The 27,933-nt window shown below is 42.0% G+C and overlaps 1 protein-coding gene across 1 annotated transcript; it reads right to left on the reverse strand.

Annotated features, from left to right (window-relative positions):
• Window positions 1-2,590: 2,590 nt before the first annotated feature.
• On the reverse strand, window positions 2,591-27,901 carry ATP6V0B (ATPase H+ transporting V0 subunit b). The gene is made up of 8 exons (XM_053693404.1): window positions 27,710-27,901; window positions 20,834-20,882; window positions 15,928-16,011; window positions 15,288-15,365; window positions 15,109-15,178; window positions 7,671-7,722; window positions 4,698-4,888; window positions 2,591-4,110 (listed from the first exon to the last, which is right to left on the reverse strand). Exons 1-8 carry the CDS (start codon window positions 27,774-27,776, stop codon window positions 4,084-4,086), a joined length of 618 nt encoding a protein of 205 aa, XP_053549379.1. The 5' UTR covers window positions 27,777-27,901; the 3' UTR covers window positions 2,591-4,083.
• Window positions 27,902-27,933: the final 32 nt, after the last annotated feature.

Genomic DNA, 27,933 nt, shown 5'->3' on the forward strand with positions numbered 1-27,933 from the left:
CTAACGTCAACCAAACTCCTTATAACCTTAAACTGCCTGATGCCTAAACTACATGACCCCCTTAATAATAATAATCTCTTAACTGCCTGACTCCCCTATTAATCCCTAAACTGCTTGCACCCCCTAATCTGCATGAACCCCCCCTTATAATAATACTTAAACTGCCTGAACCCCCTAATCACCTCTAAACTACATGGCCCCCTTAATAATCTTTAAACTCCCTGACCCCTTCATATCCCCTAAACTGCCTGCACCCCCTAACAACCGCTAAACTGCATGACCCGCCTACTAAATCCCTAAACTGCCTGCACCCCTTAATAATCCCTAAACTGCATGACCCCATAATAATAATCCCTAAACTGCCTGACCTCTTAATATCCTCTAAAACTGCCTGCACCCCTAATAATATCCCCTAAACTGCCTTAATCCTAATAATAATCCCTAAACTGCCTGACCTCTTAATAATATCCCCTAAAACTGCCTGCACCCCTAAACTGCCTCCTAATAATAATCACTAAACTGCCTGGCCCTTAATAATAAACACTAAACTGCTTGACCCCCTGATAATCACCAGCAATAGAAAGTCTCAAGGACCAAATATGTAAACAATCTGAGTAACCAACTATGTTAGAAACGTAAAACAGAACTGTCTTTGGTATATTTCAGCCAGTGCAATACCTTCGGATATTTCCCAACACTAAAAACAAAACTATGAGCTAAATAAACTTTTCTATAGCAGATTTTCAAATGTCATTGTATTCTAGTTCTATAATGCTCCAAAAAGACACAATAGACACTTAATCTAATTAAAGGTCAATAGTAAAACTAAAGCTCTACGCTCACGGTCTATTGGTTTGCCAGTAAAAGAATCGTCAATGCGCCTTGTATGCACAGTTTTATAGTAACCTAATAAATGCGCCTTGTATGCACAGTTTTATAGTAACCTAATAAATGCGCCTTGTATGCACAGTTTTATAGTAACCCAATAAATACACCTGTTTTAATTCTCTGGAATAAGATAGTATTTTTTCCCCCAATGTAAGAATGTGTGCGGAGATCCCAGCAAATCTCACTGGAGCTGACCAGTCGTTACCACCTGTACAAAGCAACCCCTACTTGTATGCAGCCCCCCGAATAATTTTTTTTTTTTTCAGGGGCACATGGTCAGTAGTACCACTAGCCTACAGTCAATCTAAGGTGCATGGAGTTCATACTGTGGGATAAAAAGCCTGTTGCCCTAGACAACTGCCTTGTGTGCTTAGCATGACTGTGCCCATGACAGTATGTAGAGGCTTGTGCCACTTATGTAGATTATTGTGCGTTTGAGGTTTATATAAAACGTACATATTTCATAACAGATCTGCTAAAACAGAAACACTGGCCCTGAGGATGAAAATAAATAATTATTTGTATACCCCTCACAAGTAAAAGTTAAGCCGGCCGACTTTCTTGTACTGTAACAATTTATTGCTGTTTTGTCATGTTTAGGTGCTTAATACAATAAGGGGGAGTATATAACCTTAAACACATAACAATGAGCACATATACTGCACCACAGTTTCAATGCTATAGAAGATTTAAAGGGTAGCGATAACACAGCACAAGTGCTCACCACGTCACACTGATAGCAGAACAGAGCCCAAGAACCATCTCCATGGCTCCAGGTCCTGCTGGTTATTCTAGCAGTTTACTTTGTCCTGCATTAACCGCTGCTACACTGGAGATCTGCAAGTGCTAAACACGTTACAGCTAATAATGTTGACATTCCTACCCCTCAACAGTTATTAATCTCATATGATGGACATTGTTCAGTTGTTTATATGGCATTAAAGGGATATGAAATAGTATGTGTAAAAACAAAACTGCTACTCTGCCTTCCTGCAGAGACCCCAGACCCCTTTTGGGGCTGTGGCCAGAAGTAATGGACCCTGCACAAAAAAGTATAAGCCACTGCTTAGTGCTTTTTTTTTATCACAACAGTGAAACAGATAGTATAATATCCATTTAACCATAAGAAAAGTTCACATAAAAAGTGGTGGCCCCTTATAAAAGCAGATGGATAGCAGATAACCAATAAACACACTATAGTAATTATCACTAACCATATGCAGATTTCCTGTGGTTTAGTGTACTTGTCTATAGCTCCCTTACCCAACTTCATGGAACCTCTTGCGCTCTCCAAATAGAACAACAAAACTAAAGAAGTTTTTGTCATAGCCTCATTTATGTCATCAGGAAAGTGCAAAATGTTCTGGGACAATAATAGTCTATATAGTACCATTATACACAACTGCAATAAATATTGTTTTTGTATAATGCAGATGTGGGACACAGAGGACTGTCTAATGAGACTGATGTGAGACAGCTGTTCATCTATCAAGCAGTCTATTTATATAGAACCAAGTAAAAACCCTGTAATGAAAAATAATGAGAAATTATAATGAACTTTAACTTGTTATAACAGGTAAAAAAAAAAAATTATGTATAAAAATCTAATTAAAAAACACGCAACTCCCGTAATCCTGACTCCCCCAAAACTGTAGAACTGGCAGCACTACGAAGCATGCAATAGAAGCTGCGGTGACGCATGTTTAGTTACATTACCTTATTTATTTCTGTAAGTGTAGAAACATAACAGAAGGGCTCATTCATTTCACATAGAACAGTAAAGGACCTCAGTCACATTATACGTCACAACAAGCACCCATAGCACCTACACAGAAACATGTTCTAAAAGCATTTGAAACCCTATTTTGTTATGTTCTGCAATATGGTGAGGCTACAGGACTTCACAGATCTCTCAGGCAAGTGTACAGTATCTCACCGTATGAGAACACAATTAGTCTCACAGGAGATAAACAAATTACAGTAATAGCAAGCAGAATAATTGCACACTGCATTTTAGATTTTATTAAATTATACGATTATCAGTTCAGTCTGTTTAAAGGGACAGTCAAGTCCAAAAAAAAAAGTTTCATGAATTAAATAGGAAATGTAATTTTAACAATTTTCCAATTTACTTTTATCACCAATTTTGCTTTGTTCTCTTGGTATTCTTAGTTGAAAGCCAATTCTAGGAGGTTCATATGCCAATTTCTTAGACCTTGAAGACTGCCTCTAATCTGAATGCATTTTGACCCCTAGAGGGCATTAGTTCATGCGTTTCCTATAGATAACATTGAGCTCAAGCACGTGAAGTTACCCTGGAGTGAGCACTGATTGGCTAAAATGCAAGTCTGTCAAAAGAAATGAAATAAGGGTGCAGTTTGCAGAGACTTAGATACAAGGTAATCACAGAGGTAAAAGTATATTTCTGTAATAGTGTTGGTTCTGCAAAACTGGGTAATGGGTAATAAAGGGATTATCTATCTTTTTAAACAACAAAAATTCTGGTGTTGACTGTCCCTTTAAGAGAAGCCAGTAAAAACAGACATTTTAAGAGCTTGAGACACTCATGACATAGCACCAGAGGGCCACTCACATGACTAACTGTAGGTGCACGTATGTGCTATGGGGGGGGGGATACTTATAGCAGTTGCTGGTGCCACATAATGCAGATCTCTTACATTAAGCGAAGCCTACAGAATGAGCATATAAAGAAGCATGTGCAGTATGCGCCAAACTTACATTTATATTTACACTTTAATAGAATCATACGAACATCACAACATTTTCATTTGTATATCACTGTCAAACGGATTGAAAAATACACCAAGTACACTGCTGCCCAGGTAAGGTTTGTGGGAGAAAATCGCAATAAACAATATTTTATTACACAAACGATCACATTCCCAACATTCAAAGGAAACCATAACGGGGTCTTCTGCTTTAGTTTAAAAATGTACCAAGTTCGCGAATGCGATTTCACACCTGTCTCTCGTTTTCACAAGATCCTAAACACTGAGACAGCGGATGAGTAAAACTATATACACCATCTTTATATCACGTCTGGAGGGATTAAAAAAGAAAAAAATATTTATATCCTGACAAAGTCAGAGAGGAAAACATGGAATAAATAGAAGTCTGTCTTGCTGATGTCCAAGCCAGCGGGAGTGACGCCACAGCTGGAAGCATTACAGGACCTCAGTCTCCCATCTTTACTTTGGAGGTCTAGGGGGGGAAACAAACAGTTAGTACTATGATACTGTGCAATGACCACAAATAAACTATACTGTACAAGAGTGCTCCAAGCTGGACTAATGAGTCACTAACATAACGTGATACAAACGCTAACAGCGGAATAAGATCTGGTTATATTACAGTAGAAAGCCCAGCTCTAGATGATTCTATTAACCTATGCCATGCCAGTCTTATTAATGATAAATATGTTTACATTTATTATTTATGCGATAATGTGAGTGACGTAAGAAGATACTACAGTAAAGTTATAAATCGTTATCCCCATCAGGACCATGTGGGGCGTTGATGAAGGACCTAGAGATGAGCATTAGGTAGTTTTGTTCACTGCTGAATGCAGAAGTTAGAAGCTGCTTTTGGTATTAGACTCTTTTCAGTGCCGAATATCCTCTTGTGCAAGTGAAACACAGTAAGAGCTTAGTGCGTTTTACTTGCACAAGGGATATTAGGTTCTAAAAAAGAGACGAAAACTGTAAGCAGCCTCCGACTTCTGCATTTGGCAGGTAAGACGTACGATTATCTGGTATAATATTGTACTTTATAAATACAACGCAACACACCTGCAGAATAGCAACAATAACACCGAACAGTCCAATGGCACTGCCGAAGATTTCCACGATCAGGATCTTCACAAACAGACTGGCATTCTGAGCATCAGCGAGAGCTGCTCCACTGCCAACAATACCCACACAGATGCCACAGAACAGGTTAGAGAATCCCACAGTGAGGCCGGCACCAAACATGGAGAAACCTAGAGACAGAAGAGGGGTAAAAGTTTGGTGATAGCCTGGAATATCATCAGTTTATCACTCACTACTCACAGCTTACAAAGAAACGCACCAACTAATAACCCACAACTCACTTCTAAAGCATGAGCTGATGTTGTGGCACAGTCACCCCGATAGACAAATCTGAGAAAGTAAACATTAGGCCCTGAGATTTGGCAATCTTATAATTTATAACCAATCCTGTATGACGCTTTCAGGGAGGTCCCAATATAATCTGACTTAGCATTACACATTATGTATGAAATAAAACAGGAACCTATTTCTATGGGAATGTTAAAGGGACAGTAAACCTAAAAAAATAATGTTATATAATTCTGCACATAGTGCAGAATTATATAACATTATTTTAGTGCTATAGTTATAAAAGCCTTTGTACCCTTTGAATATTTTTAAAATATGCCGCTTTTACAGACCCGCTCTCTGCTCTCTGCTCAGCGGGTCTGTTTTTTTTACTCAGCGCATTGGGCCAGCTGTATAGTCACAGCCCGGCCCGACCGCGCCATAAGACTAAGTGCAGCTCGCTCCTGCTCTGTCTGACAGCAGGAGCGAGCTTCACTTAATGTTATGGCGCGGTCGGGCCGGGCTCTGACTATACAGCTGGCCCGATGCGCTGAGTAAAAAAAACAGACCCGCTCAGCAGAGAGCGGGTCTGTAAAACCGGCATATTTTTAAAATATTCAAAGGGTACAAAGGCTTTTATAACTATAGCACTAAAATAATGTTATATAATTCTGCACTATGTGCAGAATTATATAACATTATTTTTTTAGGTTTACTGACACTTTAAGGCACAGACACCATGTACACAAAGTAATTACATTTGGCGCTGGTTGTAAATGCTGCACATGACAGCACAGTTCTCACCCAACGACATCCCACAAGCGCTATAACACTGCGCTGGGAAAATCCTTCTTTCCACCAATAGGTTAAACAGCTGAGTGTGGCCTTCCCAGTCCAGTTTATTTGTGCTTACAGCCAAAAAGTCACTTAGTTCCTTTGTATAAGCTGCCGATACCAACAGGAACAGTGGTTTTAGCATTACTATACATATAGCCACTGGAGTAACGAAGAAAAGAAACTTTTTATATAGCAAACATCCATAGGATTTAGGTACAGAATTATATAAAACAAGAAGCATATCTAGCTGTGACACATTGTCTTAAGAAAACATATTAGATAAAAAATGACTTAAAAGGGATAGGAAAGGCAAAATTAAACTTGCATGATTCAGATAGAGCAGGTCATTTTAAGACTTTTAAATTCACTTCTATTTTCAACTGTGCTTCGTTCTCTTAGTATCCCTTTTTGATAAAGAATATGCACATATACACTAGTAGGAGCTGCTGCTGATTGGTGCCTGCACACATTTGTCGCTTGTGATTGGCTAACTAGATGTGTTCAGCTAGCTGCCAATAGTGCAATGCTGATCCTTCAGCAAAGGATAACAAGAGAATGAAGCAAATTTGATAATAGAAGTAAATAGGAAAGTTGTATAAAATTGTGTGTTCTATTCAAATCATGAAAGAAAATTTTGGGATTTCCCGTTTCTTTAAAAGAAAAATTACCAAAGTAATTACAAGCACCTTAATATAAAATGCACTGCGTGGTTCCCTGTGTAAAGCAAGTGTGCAATAAATACATCCCCTTCGCTCATTAGTTATAGTTTGTACAAAGCAACGTAATAAAGAGAACACATTTCTTTACCTGCCGAGCATTTAGATATATTTTATAGACAACTAGACGTTAGACCCGACTTAGCGAGGCTCAGTTTGTGGAGAAAACAGCAGTTACTGCTAAATGAAACTTATTAATAATGATAATGAGACAAAAACACTCTGAATGCACCAGAATGTGATAGTGTGTGTGGCACAGGAACATCGCTTATACAATAGCACCCTCTAGTGACCAAACCTGCACCTCACACCTGCCTGCATGCTGCTAGGGAACACTATACCAAACTATAAAAAGATACATTAAACTCAACCTTACACTGCCACAAAATGTTTAAAAAAAAATAAAAAATGTTTTTGTATAATCACTTTACTATACATTTGATATTCCACTACAGCAACAAATTTACAATACCAAACGCAACCCCCACCCCAAGAATACAGGAGAAAAGTGTACAATGCAGTTGGCAATGCTACAGTGAGTCTCACATGTCACCCCCAGAGGGACAGGAGACCAAGAGTGCATACTGCAGTATCCTGATATTGTCTGTGTAAAGAACAATGCTACAGTGAGTCTCACGTGTCACCCCCAGAGGGACAGGAGACCAAGAGTGCATACTGCAGTATCCGGAGATTGTCTGTGTAAAGAACAATGCTACAGTGAGTCTGACGTGTCACCAATTTCCCACAGAACTATACGAATACATAATTGAAAAATCATCTGCTCTTAGAACCACCATTCATGTTTTTTTGTCCCACAAATTAGTAGGGACATCACTATAAACAGTCCAAGCACATAATTGTGCAACAAAATAAGTTAGTGGGACAAAACAGCTTGTCAGCAGGGTCAGTTGTGATGCACATTATATAAAACGGCCTCTAGCCTATTGCAGGTCTTCACGCCAGCCTTGCACGTGCACTCACACGACTACGTGAATGTACAGACAAACTCATAACATAAACCAATGCTAACAGACAGATAACGTGACCAGCAGCGTATGAAGCACAAATGTCTATGGCTGGAGGCGAATGCTCTCAAAAATAACTTAGAGTGTTAAATATAACGGCTACCAACCTGCGTGATAGTTTCGGTTTCCAATAGTCTCTGGTGTTGTCCCTTGGAATCTCTAAAAAACAAAAACAAAACAAGAAAATCAGTCATTTTCTTCCAGAGAGTTAATGCACCAAAAATCTCAAGGGGGGGGGGGGGGGGGGGTCTTAATTTACAATGAAGTCTAAATGTATCCAAACACACACCAGTAAATTAATTGTATGCTTATTTCTATTGTAAACATTATAAAATTTCTCTCTGCTACATAGAAGATATTTGGGATAATTGGGGATTCACTCACACAATTTGTAGATACCTTGAATGAAGTTGTATCCACTTTAAAGTTCAGATTGACTTATTTAACTGACTGTTACTGTTTTTGGATACTGGGGTATTTCTTTCAGATAACAGCTTAATCTGACATGAAACCCCAAAAAAGTTTTAGGAATCAGGGCACTTTTTTTTATTTTTTATAAAGTTTCCGATTTACTTCTTTTCTCAAATTTGCTTTGTTCACATGATATTCTAGGTGTCTGGAGCACTATATAGCAGGAAATAGTGCAGCCATATTGTGCTCTTGCAAAACTGCTGCCATACAAATTCATAATTGAGCGGGTCAACTTAGATCCCAGATAACGGACCATATACAGAAACAAAGGGGAGGGGATAGGGAATTCAAATTGAAAAGGAAGAAGTCTGGTGGATAAAAAAAAAGTTCAATACATTGTAACCTAATGGCCTGAAAAGGAGATTAAAATGAATTTGTATAGGTTGTAGTCAAATGTAAAAGTAGGTTGTTTCAGTATACACAAGTTTTATTAATACCCACTCGTAATGATAGTTACTAAGTGAAAATATGTTTGTTATAAGAAGAAAAAGTTGTTAAAAAAAGTATGTATATCTAAGCAACTCTGGTGAGTGAAGGTTTTTAAGCTTGCAGATTGTGAAGTGATAATTATTATGATTAAGAACCAGAGAGGTACAAAGCCGCACTGTTTTATGGAGTGGGGATGTGTCCCTTGAATACATTATGTTACTTGTCATTGTGCTGTCGCTATTGATTCTTAAGGATGTGCATGCTTTTATTTGCGCATGCGTCTGTGTGCTGAGGATTCTACTTTGCTAGTCTGATCTAAGCAACACTAAACTGAGACACAGCAGAAGAATGACAAGTGACATAAATAAGAGTAAAGTGACAAAGGATCTGAATTACAATGTAAATCGCATCAGGCAGACAACTCATCAGGTCAGATAATTCAGACAGAATCTTCCGCTGACTATGTTAGATATAGTTAGTGAGTTCCAGTAAGCCTTACTCAGGCAAGTAGATGAAAAGATTTTATTGTATTCCAAAGAACTGCAGAAACACCTTTTCAAATGAACTGGGCCCTCTTTCCCACTGTGAGGTTGATTTATATTGTTGTATTTCGATTGCTTAGCTGTCCTTAGAGAATATTGCAGCATTCAGGTTCTTAGTATAGGTGGTGGCTCCAAAAGGCAAAATATGCCATTTCACATAACAAAATATAGGTAAAATAGGTATTTGTAAACAATTGAATACACTGTAGAAGGTTAAAAGGATAATTGGGGACACATTAAAAGGGGAGAACATGTACAATGACCCTTTAAGAAAGGTGCAGAATCTATAAAATATACGTTAAGCATAAATTAGATCACTGAGAGGGTAATGAACAGGGGCTGTGCCAGGGGAGATGCACACGTTTAGTATCAGTGTGATCACTGAGAGGGTAATGAACAGGGGCTGTGCCAGGGGAGATGCACACGTTTAGTATCAGTCTAATCAGTGAGAGGGTAATGAACGGGGGCTGTGCAAGGGGAGACGCACATGTTATAGTATCAGTCTGATCAGTGAGAGGGTAATGAACAGGGGCTGTGCCAGGGGAGATGCACACGTTTAGTATAAGTCTGATCAGTGAGAGGGTAATGAACGGGGCTGTGCCAGGGGAGATGCACACGTTTAGTATCAGTCTGATCAGTGAGAAGGTAATGAACAGGGGCTGTGCCAGGGGAGACGCACATGTTTAGTATCAGTCTGATCAGTGAGAGGGTAATGAACAGGGGCTGTGCCAGGGGAGATGCACACGTTTAGTATCAGTCTGATCAGTGAGAAGGTAATGAACAGGGGCTGTGCCAGGGGAGACGCACATGTTTAGTATCAGTCTGATCACTGAGAGGGTAATGAACAGGGGCTGTGCCAGAGGAGATGCACACGTTTAGTATCAGTCTGATCACTGAGAGGGTAATGAACAGGGGCTGTGCCAGGGGAGACGCACATGTTTAGTATCAGTCTGATCACTGAGAGGGTAATGAACAGGGGCTGTGCCAGAGGAGATGCACATGTTTAGTATCAGTCTGATCACTGAGAGGGTAATGAACAGGGGCTGTGCCAGGGGAGACGCACATGTTTAGTATCAGTCTGATCACTGAGAGGGTAATGAACAGGGGCTGTGCCAGGGGAGACGCACATGATATAGTATCAGTCTAAGGGTAATGAACAGGGGCTGTGCCAGGGGAGATGCACACGTTTAGTATCAGTCTGATCAGTGAGAGAGTAATGAACGGGGGATGTGCCAGGGGAGATGCACACGTTTAGTATCAGTCTGATCAGTGAGAGGGTAATGAACAGGGGCTGTGCCAGGGGAGATGCACACGTTTAGTATCAGTCTAATCAGTGAGAGGGTAATGAACAGGGGCTGTGCCAGGGGAGACGCACATGATATAGTATCAGTCTAAGGGTAATGAACAGGGGCTGTGCCAGGGGAGATGCACACGTTTAGTATCAGTCTGATCAGTGAGAGAGTAATGAACGGGGGATGTGCCAGGGGAGATGCACACGTTTAGTATCAGTCTGATCAGTGAGAGGGTAATGAACAGGGGCTGTGCCAGGGGAGATGCACACGTTTAGTATCAGTCTAATCAGTGAGAGGGTAATGAACAGGGGCTGTGCCAGGGGAGATGCACACGTTTAGTATCAGTCTGATCAGTGAGAGAGTAATGAACGGGGGATGTGCCAGGGGAGATGCACACGTTTAGTATCAGTCTGATCAGTGAGAGGGTAATGAACAGGGGCTGTGCCAGGGGAGACGCACATGTTTAGTATCAGTCTGATCAGTGAGAGGGTAATGATCAGGGGCTGTGCCAGGGGAGATGCACACGTTTAGTATCAGTCTGATCAGTGAGAGGGTAATGAACAGGGGCTATGCCAGGGGAGATGCACACGTTTAGTATCAGTCTGATCAGTCTAAGGGTAATGAACAGGGGCTGTGCCAGGGGAGACGCACATGTTTAGTATCAGTCTGATCACTGAGAGGGTAATGAACAGGGGCTGTGCCAGAGGAGATGCACACGTTTAGTATCAGTCTGATCACTGAGAGGGTAATGAACAGGGGCTGTGCCAGAGGAGATGCACACGTTTAGTATCAGTCTGATCACTGAGAGGGTAATGAACAGGGGCTGTGCCAGGGGAGACGCACATGATATAGTATCAGTCTAAGGGTAATGAACAGGGGCTGTGCCAGGGGAGATGCACATGTTATAGTATCAGTCTGATCAGTGAGAGGGTAATGAACGGGGCTGTGCCAGGTGAGATGCACATGTTATAGTATCAGTCTAAGGGTAATGAACAGGGGCTGTGCCAGGGGAGATGCACACGTTTAGTATCAGTCTGATCAGTGAGAGAGTAATGAACAGGGGCTGTGCCAGGGGAGATGCACACGTTTAGTATCAGTCTGATCAGTGAGAGGGTAATGAACGGGGCTGTGCCAGGGGAGATGCACATGTTATAGTATCAGTCTAAGGGTAATGAACAGGGGCTGTGCCAGGGGAGATGCACACGTTTAGTATCAGTCTGATCAGTGAGAGAGTAATGAACAGGGGCTGTGCCAGGGGAGACGCACACGTTTAGTATCAGTCTGATCAGTGAGAGGGTAATGAACAGGGGCTGTGCCAGGGGAGATGCACATGTTATAGTATCAGTCTAAGGGTAATGAACAGGGGCTGTACCAGGTGAGATGCACATGTTATAGTATCAGTCTAAGGGTAATGAACGGGGCTGTGCCAGGGGAGACGCACACGTTTAGTATCAGTCTGATCAGTGAGAGGGTAATGAACGGGGGCTGTGCCAGGGGAGATGCACATGTTATAGTATCAGTCTAAGGGTAATGAACGGGGCTGTGCCAGGTGAGATGCACATCTTATAGTATCAGTCTGATCAGTGAGAGGGTAATAAACAGGGGCTGTGCCAGGGGAGACGCACACGTTTAGTATCAGTCTGATCAGTGAGAGGGTAATGAACAGGGGCTGTGCCAGGGGAGACGCACATCTTATAGTATCAGTCTGATCAGTGAGAGGGTAATGAACGGGGGCTGTGCCAGGGGAGATGCACATCTTATAGTATCAGTCTGATCAGTGAGAGGGTAATGAACGGGGCTGTGCCAGGGGAGACGCACATCTTATAGTATCAGTCTGATCAGTGAGAGGGTAATGAACGGGGGCTGTGCCAGGGGAGATGCACATCTTATAGTATCAGTCTGATCAGTGAGAGGGCAATGAACGGGGCTGTGCCAGGGGAGACGCACATCTTATAGTATCAGTCTGATCAGTGAGAGGGTAATGAACGGGGCTGTGCCAGGGGAGACGCACATCTTATAGTATCAGTCTGATCAGTGAGAGGGTAATGAACAGGGGCTGTGCCAGGGGAGACGCACACGTTTAGTATCAGTCTGATCAGTGAGAGGGTAATGAACAGGGGCTGTGCCAGGGGAGATGCACGTTATAGTATCAGTCTGATCAGTGAGAGGGTAATGAACAGGGGCTGTGCCAGGGGAGACGCACATGTTATAGTATCAGTCTGATCAGTGAGAGGGTAATGAACAGGGGCTGTGCCAGGGGAGATGCACACATTTAGTATCAGTCTGATCAGTGAGAGGGTAATGAACAGGGGCTGTGCCAGGGGAGATGCACACGTTTAGTATCAGTCTGATCAGTGAGAGAGTAATGAACGGGGGATGTGCCAGGGGAGATGCACACGTTTAGTATCAGTCTGATCACTGAGAGGGTAATGAACAGGGGCTGTGCCAGGGGAGACGCACATGTTTAGTATCAGTCTGATCACTGAGAGGGTAATGAACAGGGGCTGTGCCAGAGGAGATGCACATGTTTAGTATCAGTCTGATCACTGAGAGGGTAATGAACAGGGGCTGTGCCAGGGGAGACGCACATGTTTAGTATCAGTCTGATCACTGAGAGGGTAATGAACAGGGGCTGTGCCAGGGGAGACGCACATGATATAGTATCAGTCTAAGGGTAATGAACAGGGGCTGTGCCAGGGGAGATGCACATGTTATAGTATCAGTCTGATCAGTGAGAGGGTAATGAACGGGGCTGTGCCAGGTGAGATGCACATGTTATAGTATCAGTCTGATCACTGAGAGGGTAATGAACAGGGGCTGTGCCAGGGGAGACGCACATGTTTAGTATCAGTCTGATCACTGAGAGGGTAATGAACAGGGGCTGTGCCAGGGGAGACGCACACGTTTAGTATCAGTCTGATCAGTGAGAGGGTAATGAACAGGGGCTGTGCCAGGGGAGATGCACACGTTTAGTATCAGTCTGATCAGTGAGAGAGTAATGAATAGGGGCTGTGCCAGGGGAGATGCACACGTTTAGTATCAGTCTGATCAGTGAGAGGGTAATGAACGGGGGCTGTGCCAGGGGAGATGCACACGTTTAGTATCAGTCTGATCAGTGAGAGGGTAATGAACAGGGGCTGTGCCAGGGGAGATGCACACGTTTAGTATCAGTCTGATCAGTGAGAGAGTAATGAACAGGGGCTGTGCCAGGGGAGATGCACACGTTTAGTATCAGTCTGATCAGTGAGAGGGTAATGAACGGGGGCTGTGCCAGGGGAGATGCACACGTTTAGTATCAGTCTGATCAGTGAGAGGGTAATGAACAGGGGCTGTGCCAGGGGAGACGCACACGTTTAGCATCAGTCTGATCAGTGAGAGGGTAATGAACGGGGGCTGTGCCAGGGGAGATGCACATGTTATAGTATCAGTCTAAGGGTAATGAACAGGGGCTGTGCCAGGGGAGATGCACACGTTTAGTATCAGTCTGATCAGTGAGAGGGTAATGAACGGGGCTGTGCCAGGGGAGACGCACACGTTTAGTATCAGTCTGATCAGTGAGAGGGTAATGAACGGGGGCTGTGCCAGGGGAGATGCACATGTTATAGTATCAGTCTAAGGGTAATGAACGGGGCTGTGCCAGGTGAGATGCACATCTTATAGTATCAGTCTGATCAGTGAGAGGGTAATAAACAGGGGCTGTGCCAGGGGAGACGCACACGTTTAGTATCAGTCTGATCAGTGAGAGGGTAATGAACAGGGGCTGTGCCAGGGGAGACGCACATCTTATAGTATCAGTCTGATCAGTGAGAGGGTAATGAACGGGGGCTGTGCCAGGGGAGATGCACATCTTATAGTATCAGTCTGATCAGTGAGAGGGTAATGAACGGGGCTGTGCCAGGGGAGACGCACATCTTATAGTATCAGTCTGATCAGTGAGAGGGTAATGAACAGGGGCTGTGCCAGGGGAGACGCACACGTTTAGTATCAGTCTGATCAGTGAGAGGGTAATGAACAGGGGCTGTGCCAGGGGAGACGCACACGTTTAGTATCAGTCTGATCAGTGAGAGGGTAATGAACAGGGGCTGTGCCAGGGGAGACGCACACGTTTAGTATCAGTCTGATCAGTGAGAGGGTAATGAACAGGGGCTGTGCCAGGGGAGATGCACACGTTTAGTATCAGTCTGATCAGTGAGAGGGTAATGAACGGGGACTGTGCCAGGGGAGATGCACATGTTATAGTATCAGTCTAAGGGTAATGGACAGGGGCTGTGCCAGGTGAGATGCACATGTTATAGTATCAGTCTGATCAGTGAGAGGGTAATGAACGGGGACTGTGCCAGGGGAGACGCACGTTATAGTATCAGTCTGATCAGTGAGAGGGTAATGAACAGGGGCTGTGCCAGGGGAGACGCACGTTATAGTATCAGTCTGATCAGTGAGAGGGTAATGAACAGGGGCTGTGCCAGGGGAGACGCACATGTTATAGTATCAGTCTGATCAGTGAGAGGGTAATGAACGGGGACTGTGCCAGGGGAGATGCACACGTTTATTATCAGTCTGATCAGTGAGAGGGTAATGAACAGGGGCTGTGCCAGGGGAGATGCACACGTTTAGTATCAGTCAGATCAGTGAGAGAGTAATGAACGGGGGATGTACCAGGGGAGACAAGAGATAACTAAGCTGTCTGAGGGACGGATAAAGCAAGGCTTGCAGAGATCTGTGACAAGACCCCTTAGTTTCTATAGATAAAAGCTGCAATACTCTGATGCCTCTAGATAAGCGTTTAATAGCTCAGAACTTATAGCACGTACCTCTGCCATATTGCTGATGACAATAGCCATGATTATACCGTAAATGGCCACCGCCTCACAGAAGATAATACTGTACGGAGAGAACATAAAGTGTATTATCATCCCACTGCAATAAGACATTTAACACATTCTTCATTCCATCTGCTCAATAAAAGGATATCTAGGAATGTGCCACTTACCTGACCAAATTCTTGGTTTTAATACGTGGCGCCTTAACTCCTCCCCCTAAAATACTGGAGCCCGTAATGTAAATGCCCCTAGAAGAGTAGAAAATTTATTTTTTTTTAGCAGTTTTTCCTTTAATATTTTTTTTTTTTCATTAAATAATTTTATTGATTTTAAACATTTTAAACAGATCAAACATTTCAAACATTTCAAACAGGTGTGCAGAAACAACGTTCAGTCAGACATCATATGCAAAAATACAGCTCATTTAAAGTAAAAAAGGGGGAGGGGGAAAGAGAAAAAAAAAAAAAAAAGGGGAGGGGGGGGAAATATCGATGCACTGAATAATTGCTAGGATTTGGTTCTTATCTCTGTTCCCAAATATATATAATATCTGCAATAAAATTTTGTTTACCCATAAAGGTGTAATATATTTTTTCTAGTGTCAACACATGATCCATTTCTCTCACCCACATCGAAAAGTTTCCTTTAATATTTTTGAGCGCACAAATAAAAATGTACTGGCACCATGACAGGGAGTGCATTTGTACACACAATACGGAAACATACAAACTTGGTAGACCTGGTGATGAACTGAGCAAAGGCAGACACCCACAAATAACTGCTATTTGTTACATACAGAATGGGACTTACCAGGCAGCACCCACCACTGAAAGAGAAATGGACAACCCAATTCCCAGCAGCGCCCACATGTAAGGTGAAGTTTCTGTAAGAAACCTGAAAGTATACAATGGAAAATTATATAGTTAACTGTTCTCAGAGCAAATACTTATATAACAGTAGATGTCCAACATCAGAAAATAGTAAATTAATATGTAATGTATTTAATGCTGAGCGACTGCCCCTCTCACATGTGCGCAGGCTGTGTACAAACATCAGATAATATTAACTTAATATGTAATGTATTTAATGCTGAGCGACTGCCCCTCTCACACGTGCGCAGGCTGTGTACAAACATCAGATAATATTAACTTAATATGTAATGTATTTAATGCTGAGCGACTGCCCCTCTCACATGTGCAAAGGCTCTGTACAAACTTCAGATAATATTAACTTAATATGTAATGTATTTAATGCTGAGCGACTGCCCCCCTCACATGTGCGCAGACAGTGTACAAACATCAGATAATATTAACTTAATACGTAATGTATTTAATGCTGAGCGACTGCCCCTCTCACACGTGCACAGGCTGTGTACAAACATCAGATAATATTAACTTAATACGTAATGTATTTAATGCTGAGCGACTGCCCCTCTCACACGTGCACAGGCTGTGTACAAACATCAGATAATATTAACTTAATACGTAATGTACTTAATGCTGAGCGACTGCCCCTCTCACACGTGCGCAGACAGTGTACAAACATCAGATAATATTAACTTAATACGTAATGTATTTAATGCTGAGCGACTGCCCCTCTCACATGTGCGCAGGCTGTGTACAAACATCAGATAATATTAACTTAATACGTAATGTATTTAATGCTGAGCGACTGCCCCTCTCACACGTGCGCAGGCTGTGTACAAACATCAGATAATATTAACTTAATACGTAATGTATTTAATGCTGAGCGACTGCCCCTCTCACATGTGCAAAGGCTCTGTACAAACTTCAGATAATATTAACTTAATATGTAATGTATTTAATACTGAGCGACTGCCCCCCTCACATGTGCGCAGACAGTGTACAAACATCAGATAATATTAACTTAATACGTAATGTATTTAATGCTGAGCGACTGCCCCTCTCACACGTGCACAGGCTGTGTACAAACATCAGATAATATTAACTTAATACGTAATGTATTTAATGCTGAGCGACTGCCCCTCTCACACGTGCACAGGCTGTGTACAAACATCAGATAATATTAACTTAATACGTAATGTATTTAATGCTGAGCGACTGCCCCTCTCACAAGTGCGTAGACAGTGTACAAACATCAGATAATATTAACTTAATACGTAATGTATTTAATGCTGAGCGACTGCCCCTCTCACACGTGCGCAGACAGTGTACAAACATCAGATAATATTAACTTAATACGTAATGTATTTAATGCTGAGCGACTGCCCCTCTCACACGTGCACAGGCTGTGTACAAACATCAGATAATATTAACTTAATACGTAATGTATTTAATGCTGAGCGACTGCCCCTCTCACACGTGCACAGGCTGTGTACAAACATCAGATAATATTAACTTAATACGTAATGTATTTAATGCTGAGCGACTGCCCCTCTCACACGTGCACAGGCTGTGTACAAACATCAGATAATATTAACTTAATACGTAATGTATTTAATGCTGAGCGACTGCCCCTCTCACACGTGCACAGGCTGTGTACAAACATCAGATAATATTAACTTAATACGTAATGTATTTAATGCTGAGCGACTGCCCCTCTCACACGTGCGCAGACAGTGTACAAACATCAGATAATATTAACTTAATACGTAATGTATTTAATGCTGAGCGACTGCCCCTCTCACACGTGCGCAGGCTGTGTACAAACATCAGATAATATTAACTTAATACGTAATGTATTTAATGCTGAGCGACTGCCCCTCTCACACGTGCGCAGGCTGTGTACAAACATCAGATAATATTAACTTAATACGCAATGTATTTAATGCTGAGCGACTGCCCCTCTCACATGTGCAAAGGCTCTGTACAAACTTCAGATAATATTAACTTAATATGTAATGTATTTAATGCTGAGCGACTGCCCCCCTCACATGTGCGCAGACAGTGTACAAACATCAGATAATATTAACTTAATACGTAATGTATTTAATGCTGAGCGACTGCCCCTCTCACACGTGCACAGGCTGTGTACAAACATCAGATAATATTAACTTAATACGTAATGTATTTAATGCTGAGCGACTGCCCCTCTCACACGTGCACAGGCTGTGTACAAACATCAGATAATATTAACTTAATACGTAATGTATTTAATGCTGAGCGACTGCCCCTCTCACAAGTGCGCAGACAGTGTACAAACATCAGATAATATTAACTTAATACGTAATGTATTTAATGCTGAGCGACTGCCCCTCTCACACGTGCGCAGACAGTGTACAAACATCAGATAATATTAACTTAATACGTAATGTATTTAATGCCGAGCGACTGCCCCTCTCACACGTGCGCAGGCTGTGTACAAACATCAGATAATATTAACTTAATACGTAATGTATTTAATGCCGAGCGACTGCCCCTCTCACACGTGCGCAGGCTGTGTACAAACATCAGATAATATTAACTTAATACGTAATGTATTTAATGCTGAGCGACTGCCCCTCTCACACGTGCGCAGGCTGTGTACAAACATCAGATAATATTAACTTAATACGTAATGTATTTAATGCTGAGCGACTGCCCCTCTCACACGTGCGCAGGCTGTGTACAAACATCAGATAATATTAACTTAATACGTAATGTATTTAATGCTGAGCGACTGCCCCTCTCACACGTGCGCAGACAGTGTACAAACATCAGATAATATTAACTTAATATGTAATGTATTTAATGCTGAGCGACTGCCCCTCTCACACATGCGCAGACAGTGTACAAACATCAGATAATATTAACTTAATACGGAATGTATTTAATGCTGAAGATGATCTACTCCTGCCGCAGTATCCTGCTCAATGCTGAGTGACTGCCCTCTCACATGTGCACAGACTGTGTACAAACATCAGAATATGAGAACTATTGCAAGCCTAGTTAATCAATACAGAGGGATACATTTTTTATTATTGTTGGTGCACTAAATATGATTTAACCTCTGTGGACCCTGTCTTATTCCTTAATCAACTTTAATGAGGTAAAATCTGTGGCACAAATAGTAGCGTCAAACTATGAACTGGTGCTATATGCACTGTTCATATTTAGCACCTATAGCAGACATACTACATATTTAGTTAAGTAAAATGCCCAGCAGAGGATTTCTATAAGGAACCCCTCGCTGGCTGTATAGCTGACCTATAGTTTGTACCAGCTAATTATTATATAAACATACAGAGGGCTGCATGCAAACCTCTTGATAATACAGATCTTTATGTACTTATGTAGTAAATAAATACACTCTATGAACAGCTGATACCGGATATCCCACATGAAGAGGTTCCAGAGGCCCAAATGCTCATTGGATCAGATTTAATATGTATAATATGAGGCACAAAGCAGAGAGCGGCTGGCTGCTATATCGCGAGACATACAGACCCCCATGGTCAGGCATCATGTGCTCGGAGGGTTGGCAGACTGCATAATGGTTTCTTTATCATATTTCCTCCAAGAAATATAGGTTTTAAAAAATCCAAAGAAATATGAAAGGCATTTGTAGTAATGAAGGATTTGTTAATATTCCACAAAGACGGACACTTTTTGACCTTTGAACCATAGCTGGAAGGATTGTAGCCCTTTGATATGGCTGACAGACAATACACTGAAGACATCTATAGCACTTATAGGGTTATTACAAACTTCTAGGTAAAATTCTTGTTCACATAAGTGAAAAGATGTAATTTAACTTTAAGTGCGCTCATGTGTCTCTTCTGAAACACATATGGTTAAACGTCTTCACAGCCCAAACCTCGCATGGAATGCATCCTGTTCACGTATAACGTATCACAACTGGTCTACAGTACAGAAACACAGTGTTAGCGTAGTGTGCAATAAGATCTCCAAACAGACTGAGTCTCAGACGCATCCTACATCAGAGAGATGTCAGGATTATTACACACGATACCAAGCCCACCGTCTACACACAGTACCACCAGTGAATTCGACAATAGTACAGAGAAGCCAGTTTCAGTAACAAAAGTTAGCAGCATTATGTGGCCAAAAAACAAACCAGATCACCGAACTGAGAAATGAAGAACTTTAACAGTGTTTAGTTTAGTTCCCTCTGGTAGTGAAACAGTTAAGAAAACATTTAATATGCTGCTGTATACAGTGTAATAACTGGCTCCTAGCAAGAGTCTGACCGACACTGCACTGAGCAGGTCTAGGCTGAACTGGTCCCTGACAGGGACAGCTAACATCTCTGTTTATAGTACAAACAAGGAGGAGAGACTTCTCTAGTTTAGTAAACTGCTTCCTGTCTATGTGACGAGGCACTGATTGAAAAGAAGCTCAGCAAGAGGTATATGGGCACATTATTTACACAACGGCTGTCTGTATGTGCTGAGGGCACTGAGAAATGACACTAACACAAGTAAAATGTGACCTCTTGCACGGAAACCCCCAGAATTAGTGTAAAACGCTACAGGCGGCACACGCTAACCTGCACTTAACCACTGGAAATAAACCTGTGTAAGGGAAGCTACTGCATATGTACAAATGCGTGTATATAGGTGTGTGCGCATATGTATAGGTGCAGGCGCATATGTACAAGTGTGTGTGAGCATGCCCTGTGGCCTTTAAGTGAAAACACTGCACACTACAAACAGTCTAAAAGACTAAAATTGCATTAAACACATAGCTACAGAGCAAAGGCAGGATAAACGCAGCAATAAAGTGCAAAATCTTACCATCCCACATCAAACCGGAAACCCAGGTCAAATATGGTATAACAGGTACCTGCAACAGACACACAACAGTTAGTTATGAGAAATTGTACAAGACAAAGCAGCAAGGAAACTGAAGCTGTGAATACAGTCACTTTGTTCCCAGCTACCGGTCAGTAAGGCCCATTGGGCACAGTATAAAATATGGCACAAGTAGACCAAACAGACGGAACCCAGGCCTTCTCAAACGTTACTGGCTACTAAACTGTATGGATTATGTATGTGCCTAGCAAATAAACAGTTTTATTTGAAATATTTTTTAACAACATTTTATATAGCAGGAAATATTTTCAAAGTGTAAAAGAACCATCTCAAAATGTATTACAGCTTTTTTTGTGGAAGTTTCTTTGCTAAATAAAGCATTTTTCCTATGGGATGCAGTAGATACCAGTGTATCACTTATACCAAACTATTTCAGGTCACTGTCCCGTTGGTTCTATAATCTCACCATCAGTGCCCGCCTAATGTAACCCATAAAAACCAATAGTCAGACCAGCAGTGCACAACCACTAATAAAGATAACACAATCTAAAGGAGTAAATTAAAGAGACAGTCAACACCCAATGTAACTTAAGGCCATACCTTAGATCCGGAATAGAAGATGCAGCTACACCGCATCAATGTTGATGAGCGCTTACGGTATTGGAGTTATCACCGAAAATACATAGCTTTATTCCTTGAAAATATGGCCGCCAAACTCCCCCCACTATTACGTATGGACCTTCTTTTTAATTGAGTCCTCCAATTGCAATGAAATCCTCGGTCGGTTAGCGAGTGTGCAGAAGATAATGCGCATTATCAAAACAGAATCATCACCCTTTGAAAAATGAACGAGCATGTTAAGACATTAGAGAAGGGGACGAAGGAGGAGGGGGAGGAGTTTGGCGTCCATATCTTCATGGAATAAACCAATGTATTTTCGTTGATTACTCCAATACCGTTAGAGCTCATAGACATGCGGTGTAGCTGCATCTTCTATTCCTGATCTAAGGTCGGGTGTTGACTGCCCCTTTAAATATTCACAATTTTTTTTAATTAAAATTGTATTCTTTATATTCTGATACTAAACCCATTTATTTTATAGATGGGGCAGGCAGTTTTAAGCAACTTTCTAATTTACTCCTATTATCAATTTTTCTTCATTCTCTTGCCATCTTTATTTGAAAAGCAGGACTTTAAAGCATAGGAGCTGGCCCATTTTAGGTTCAGCACCCTACATTTAGCCACCAATCAGCAAGCGCCACATAGATGCTTAACCAAAATGATGCAGTTTCCAAAGCTTTACATGCTTGCTTTTCAAATAAAGATTGCAAGAGAATGAAGAAAAACTGATAATAGAGCATACAATTTTAAGCAACTTTCTAATTTACTGCTATCTGAATAATTAAAAAAAGATTGGCAGTCTGATAAGGTGATAGAGATATAGATAGAGATCTACTAGCACCCAATTCTGCAACTTTCCTACTAGTGCCCTCTATTGTAATCCCAGTGCCCCCCTTCCACCTCTTATGCATATTAGTGCCCCCCTCAGTAATCTCACCACCCCCAGGGAGCAGTAACGCCCACTTTGGGAACCACTGACATACACGATAGAAACATTTTGCTTATAATAACTGATAATAGGATTGGACCGAGGGTACAGGTAGTTAAAGGGTTTGATTACAGTGCGCCACCCGGCTAAAATATTAGCCAATATTAAAAGGAATATGAAATCCAGAAATGTTCTTTTGCGAATCCCAGAGAATGTAAATAAAAAAAAAATGTTTCCAATTTACTTCTATTATCTAATTTACTTTGTTCCCATGATATTCTGTGGTTGAAGAGATACCTAGGTAGGCATCTAGAGCAGGAAATAGTGCTGCCATATAGTGCTCTTGCAAATCTGAATCATGAAAGAAAAATTGTGGGTTTTATATCCCTTTAAAGGGACAGTCTACTCAAGAATTGTTATTGTTTTTAAAAAGATAGATAATCCCTTTATTACCAATTACCCCAGTTTTGCATAACGTACACTGTTATAATAATATACTTTTAACTTCTGTGATTACCTTCTATCTAAGCCTCTGCAAACTGCCCCCTTATTTCAGTTCTTTTGACAGACTTGCAGTTTAGCCAATCAGAGCTGACTCCTAGGTTACTCCAAGTGCATGAGCACAATGTTTGATGATAAAAGTAAATTGGAAAGTTGTTTAAAATTGCATGCCCTATCTGAATCATGAAAGTTTAAATTTGGAGTGTATATATATATATATATATATATATATATATATATATATATATATATATATATATATATATATATATATATATCTGGCAAAGTTTTCTGTGGAGAACACTGGATTACAAAGTAGATCTGGTTTATGGGGGGTAAATATGAGACACATTCCTTGTCTAGTTGCGAAAATGTAGGAGCAGAAGACGACTGAGTAACACTGCACAAGTTACAGCAAGAACAAGATACAGGGAGAAGAAGTGAGACACGTGAATTGCAAATAATTGCAGGTCTTTTTGTTTTATCTATAGGACCCAGCACAACCCAAGATGGGGACCACACAGATAATGCAGATCTGGTAACCAGGGAGGGTAAACATAAAGCTATTCTTCATACAGAACAATAAAGCGTCAAAAAGGGACAGTAAAGACAAAAATAAAAGTGACATAAAATAAGTTTTGGTTTGGATACATTCTGCAATTTTAAACAACGTTCCAATGTAATTCTATTATCAAATATGCTTTGTTCTCTTGGTAACTTTTGTTGAAGAGTAAACCTAGCAAAGCTCATAAGAGCTCAGGATCATTCACATCTCTTTAGGACTCTAAACTGTGACCCTTAAAAAGGAGCCGTAAAGTCCAAATTAAAACTTTTCTATTGACTTGTATTAAATGACTTTCTCTTGACATCCTATGAAGAGTAAACCTAGGTATGCGCATAGGAGCTCATGAGCAGTTATATGTCTTTAGGACTTTATGGCAGCTGTTTGCAACCTTTGTAGCAGTGTTATACATTGTGCCATTATGTCCTATAGACATGTAACTGCTCCTGAGCTGCTATGCACATACCTAGGTTTACTCTTCATAGGACATCAAGAGAAAGCAATTTATAATACAAGTCAATAGGAGAGTTGTTTACAAATGACCAGCTGTTATTGAAAGTTACATTTGGACTTTGGCACCTTTTTAAGGATCACAGTTTAGTTTGATGCGCCGTAGAAAGGGCACTTTGAAATCTCCTGCACTGAGATTTTTATTTTATTTTTTCATGCTGATGAGGCGCATGTGACCAAATAAGATTTGTATTGTTTGAATAAGAAAACCTTTTTTAGAGTTTACTGTCTCTTTAAGAGAAGACAAGGCGCTATCTGGACCAGGCAGTGGTATCTTGTGTTCCTCATATAAATCAACAGAATAAAACAGACAATGTACAGAATAGAGGAAGTGCTGACAACTCACACGGCTTCCTCTTAACCAAATTTCTCAACAGCTCTAAATTCAGGGAAAAATTTAAATGATGAAACTGTGGTGGTGCTGCTGCATTAACCCTTTATATCAGGGAATTTATAAACAGCAGCAAATACAAATGATTAGGGGAAACAGCAGTTAACATACTCCACAGAAAATCTGCCAGCCGGGTGGTATTATAAAGTAGGATCAGTGAATTTAGGAACATTTTCGGTTATTTATTAACGTTGCTTACGTTATACAAAGTGCAAATTAATCGCATAAATTTAATAGAAATTGAATTAATGAGAATGTGTGCAAAAAACAATGACATTTTTTTTAGCTAATTGTAGCTTAATATAGCTTAAATTGTAGTAAAACCAGATGGGTGGTTTGCCCTTTAAATATGTCCTGGGGGAATACTGCGCATATGATAAACTGTGACTTTGCAAACAGACGGGTGCAGATCTTATTGCCGTGCTACCAATGACATCTGAAGGTAGCTGCTGAGCCCTATCCTGGTCTCACTGGCCAAAACCACCTCTGTTTACTGTAAATAACGACAGAGAGCTCACTCTGGCTCATCTGGTTATATTTAGATGGGAAACCTGCACTAAACACCTACATATACACATAAAAAGCATGTTACTCGTCAACACAAAGGGTTAATATGCGCAATAAAGTTAGCCCTTTTGTGCTTAAAAAGTGGTTTCGAAAGAAGCAAATGATGTGATTGGGTGCATCATTTCTTAAACTTAAAAAGGGATAATAAAGCCAATTTTTCTCTTTCATGATTCAGATAAAGCATGCAATTTTAAGCAACTTTGTAATTTGCTCCTACTGTCAAATTTTCTTTTTATCTTTATTTGAAAAAGCAGGAACGTAAGCTTAGGAGCAAAACCATCTTTGGCACAGAACACTGGGTAGCACTTGCTGATTGGTGGCTACAATCAAAATATATTTAACTTTTTCTACAATATCAGTAGCTGAACCAATTCCAACTGTGGCAGATCATTTCCATGGAACATATTACACACATTATTTGTAAAGCTAAATAAATGGGGGGGAAAACATGAACATTAGACATTTCTTCTGAACAAAGAAAGAAACTTCCCCAAAAACTGAGAAACTGTCATTACTGCTGGTAGCAGCTGTATACACACAACAGAGCTATTGTGTATAAAAACAGGCCAGGACCCCAAAACATACACAGAGAAAAAGTAAACTTAACTGGTTTGTCAGATAAACAACATATCCCTGTCTGCACTGTACAGAAGCATTTAAATGAGCAGATGAGAATCTTAACAGGACACAAAACTGTACATGTGAACACTCCCAATGGATATTAGATGTAAACAGCAGGGAAACACTGCAGGGCCAGGGATGTGGGTGCCCCCAGAGTTATGCACTGCAACCCCTTTAACCATAATCTCTAGATCTACCCAGGAATCCGGTGGTGGGGGAGGGAGACCCTGAAGATGGGGCAGTGGGCTATCAAGTGTTATTATTATCATTTATTTGTAAAGCGCCGCCAAATTCAGTAGAGCTGATATTAAGAGGGGTTTGGTTGTTATTAAACTTAGTGAGTTAGCACCCTGAGGTGCCTGGGAGGATTTATCCTGAGAAACAAACAGCAAATTCCCAACATTAAATAGCCAATAATAATAATAGGTTAGTAGCTGTGGCCCTCTCGCTAATGGGATATGACAGGGCATGATATACAGTTTTCCACTTGAAGTACTGTGACCCCTTAGAATGGAGAAGTGGGAGTGATCCCAAAATATCACACACAGTTACCCCAGATACACTCCCAGGCAATGGAGAAGTTGGAGCACCACCAGATGTCACACACAGTTACCCCAGATATACCTACGGGTGTACAGTGACCTCTGGGGATGGAGGGGGGGGGGAACAACACTAGATGCCACACACAGTTACCCCAGATATACCTACGGGTGTACAGTGACCTCTGGGGATGGAGGGGGGGGGGACAACACTAGATGCCACACACAGTTACCCCAGATATACCCACTGGGTGCACAGTGACCACTGAGGATGGGTGGGAGCACCACGAGATGTCACACACAGTTACCCCAGATATACCCACTGGGTGCACAGTGACCACTGAGGATGGAGGGGGGGAGCAACACGAGATGTCACACACAGTTACCCCAGATATACCCATTGGGTGCACAATGACCATTGAGGATGGAGGGGGGGAGCAACACGAGATGCCACACACAGTTACCCCAGATATACCCACTGGGTGCATAGTGACCACTGAGGATGGGAGGGAGCACCACGAGATGTCACACACAGTTACCCCAGATATACCCACTGGGTGCACAGTGACCACTGAGGATGGAGGGGGGGAGCAACACGAGATGTCACACACAGTTACCCCAGATATACCCACTGGGTGCACAATGACCATTGAGGATGGAGGGGGGGAGCAACACGAGATGCCACACACAGTTACCCCAGATATACCCACTGGGTGCATAGTGACCACTGAGGATGGGAGGGAGCACCACCAGATGCCACACACAGTTACCCCAGATATACCCACTGGGTGCATAGTGACCACTGAGGATGGGAGGGAGCACCACGAGATGTCACACACAGTTACCCCAGATATACCCACTGGGTGCATAGTGACCACTGAGGATGGGGGGAGCAACACGAGATGTCACACACAGTTACCCCAGATATACCCACTGGGTGCACAGTGACCACTAAGGATGGAGGGGAGCAACACGAGATGTCACACACAGTTACCCCAGATATACCCACTGGGTGCACAGTGACCACTAAGGATGGAGGGGAGCAACACGATATGTCACACACAGTTACCCCAGATATACCCACTGGGTGCACAGTGACCACTAAGGATGGAGGGGAGCAACACGAGATGTCACACACAGTTACCCCAGATATACCCACTGGGTGCACAGTGACCACTAAGGATGGAGGGGAGCAACACGAGATGTCACACACAGTTACCCCAGATATACCCACTGGGTGCATAGTGACCACTGAGGATGGAGGGGAGCAACACGAGATGTCACACACAGTTACCCCAGATATACCCACTGGGTGCACAGTGACCACTGAGGATGGGGAGGAGGGAGCAACACGAGATGTTACACACAGTTACCCCAGATATACCCACTGGGTGCACAGTGACCACTGAGGATGGGGAGGAGGGAGCAACACGAGATGTTACACACAGTTACCCCAGATATACCCACTGGGTGCACAGTGACCACTGAGGATGGGGAGGAGGGAGCAACACGAGATGTCACACACAGTTACCCCAGATATACACATTGGGTGCACAGTTACCCCTGGGAATGGGAACCCCGGACCGACTTACTGGGGGCACAGTGACCCCGGACTTACCCACTATGATCATGGTGGCCCAGAAGGCCAGGGTGACCCCGGAGTAGAGCGTGAGGTGCCCGTTCATGTTGCTGTCGGCCCGTAGAAAATTCCGGGAGATATAGAGAGCACAGTAGCCAGGACGGTCTGACTGACACTAAGGAAAGGAGCTGCGGTGACAGTACCGGCTGGTCAGCTGATCCCCTCCCACCAATCACCTGACACACACACGTGATCACGCACCG

The sequence above is a fragment of the Bombina bombina genome, chromosome 10 (assembly GCF_027579735.1).
Source record: "Bombina bombina isolate aBomBom1 chromosome 10, aBomBom1.pri, whole genome shotgun sequence".
Classification (NCBI taxonomy): Eukaryota; Metazoa; Chordata; class Amphibia; order Anura; family Bombinatoridae; genus Bombina; species Bombina bombina.

Coding starts and splice junctions, on each gene's coding strand:
- ATP6V0B (XM_053693404.1), bottom strand. CDS start 27,776: ATGAACGGGCACCTCACGCTCTACTCCGGGGTCACCCTGGCCTTCTGG. Junction 20,883..27,709: donor GGCCACCATGATCATAGTGG/GTAAGTCCGGGG, acceptor TGTCTGTTGCAG/GTACCTGTTATACCATATTT. Junction 16,012..20,833: donor TTCCGGTTTGATGTGGGATG/GTAAGATTTTGC, acceptor GTATACTTTCAG/GTTTCTTACAGAAACTTCAC.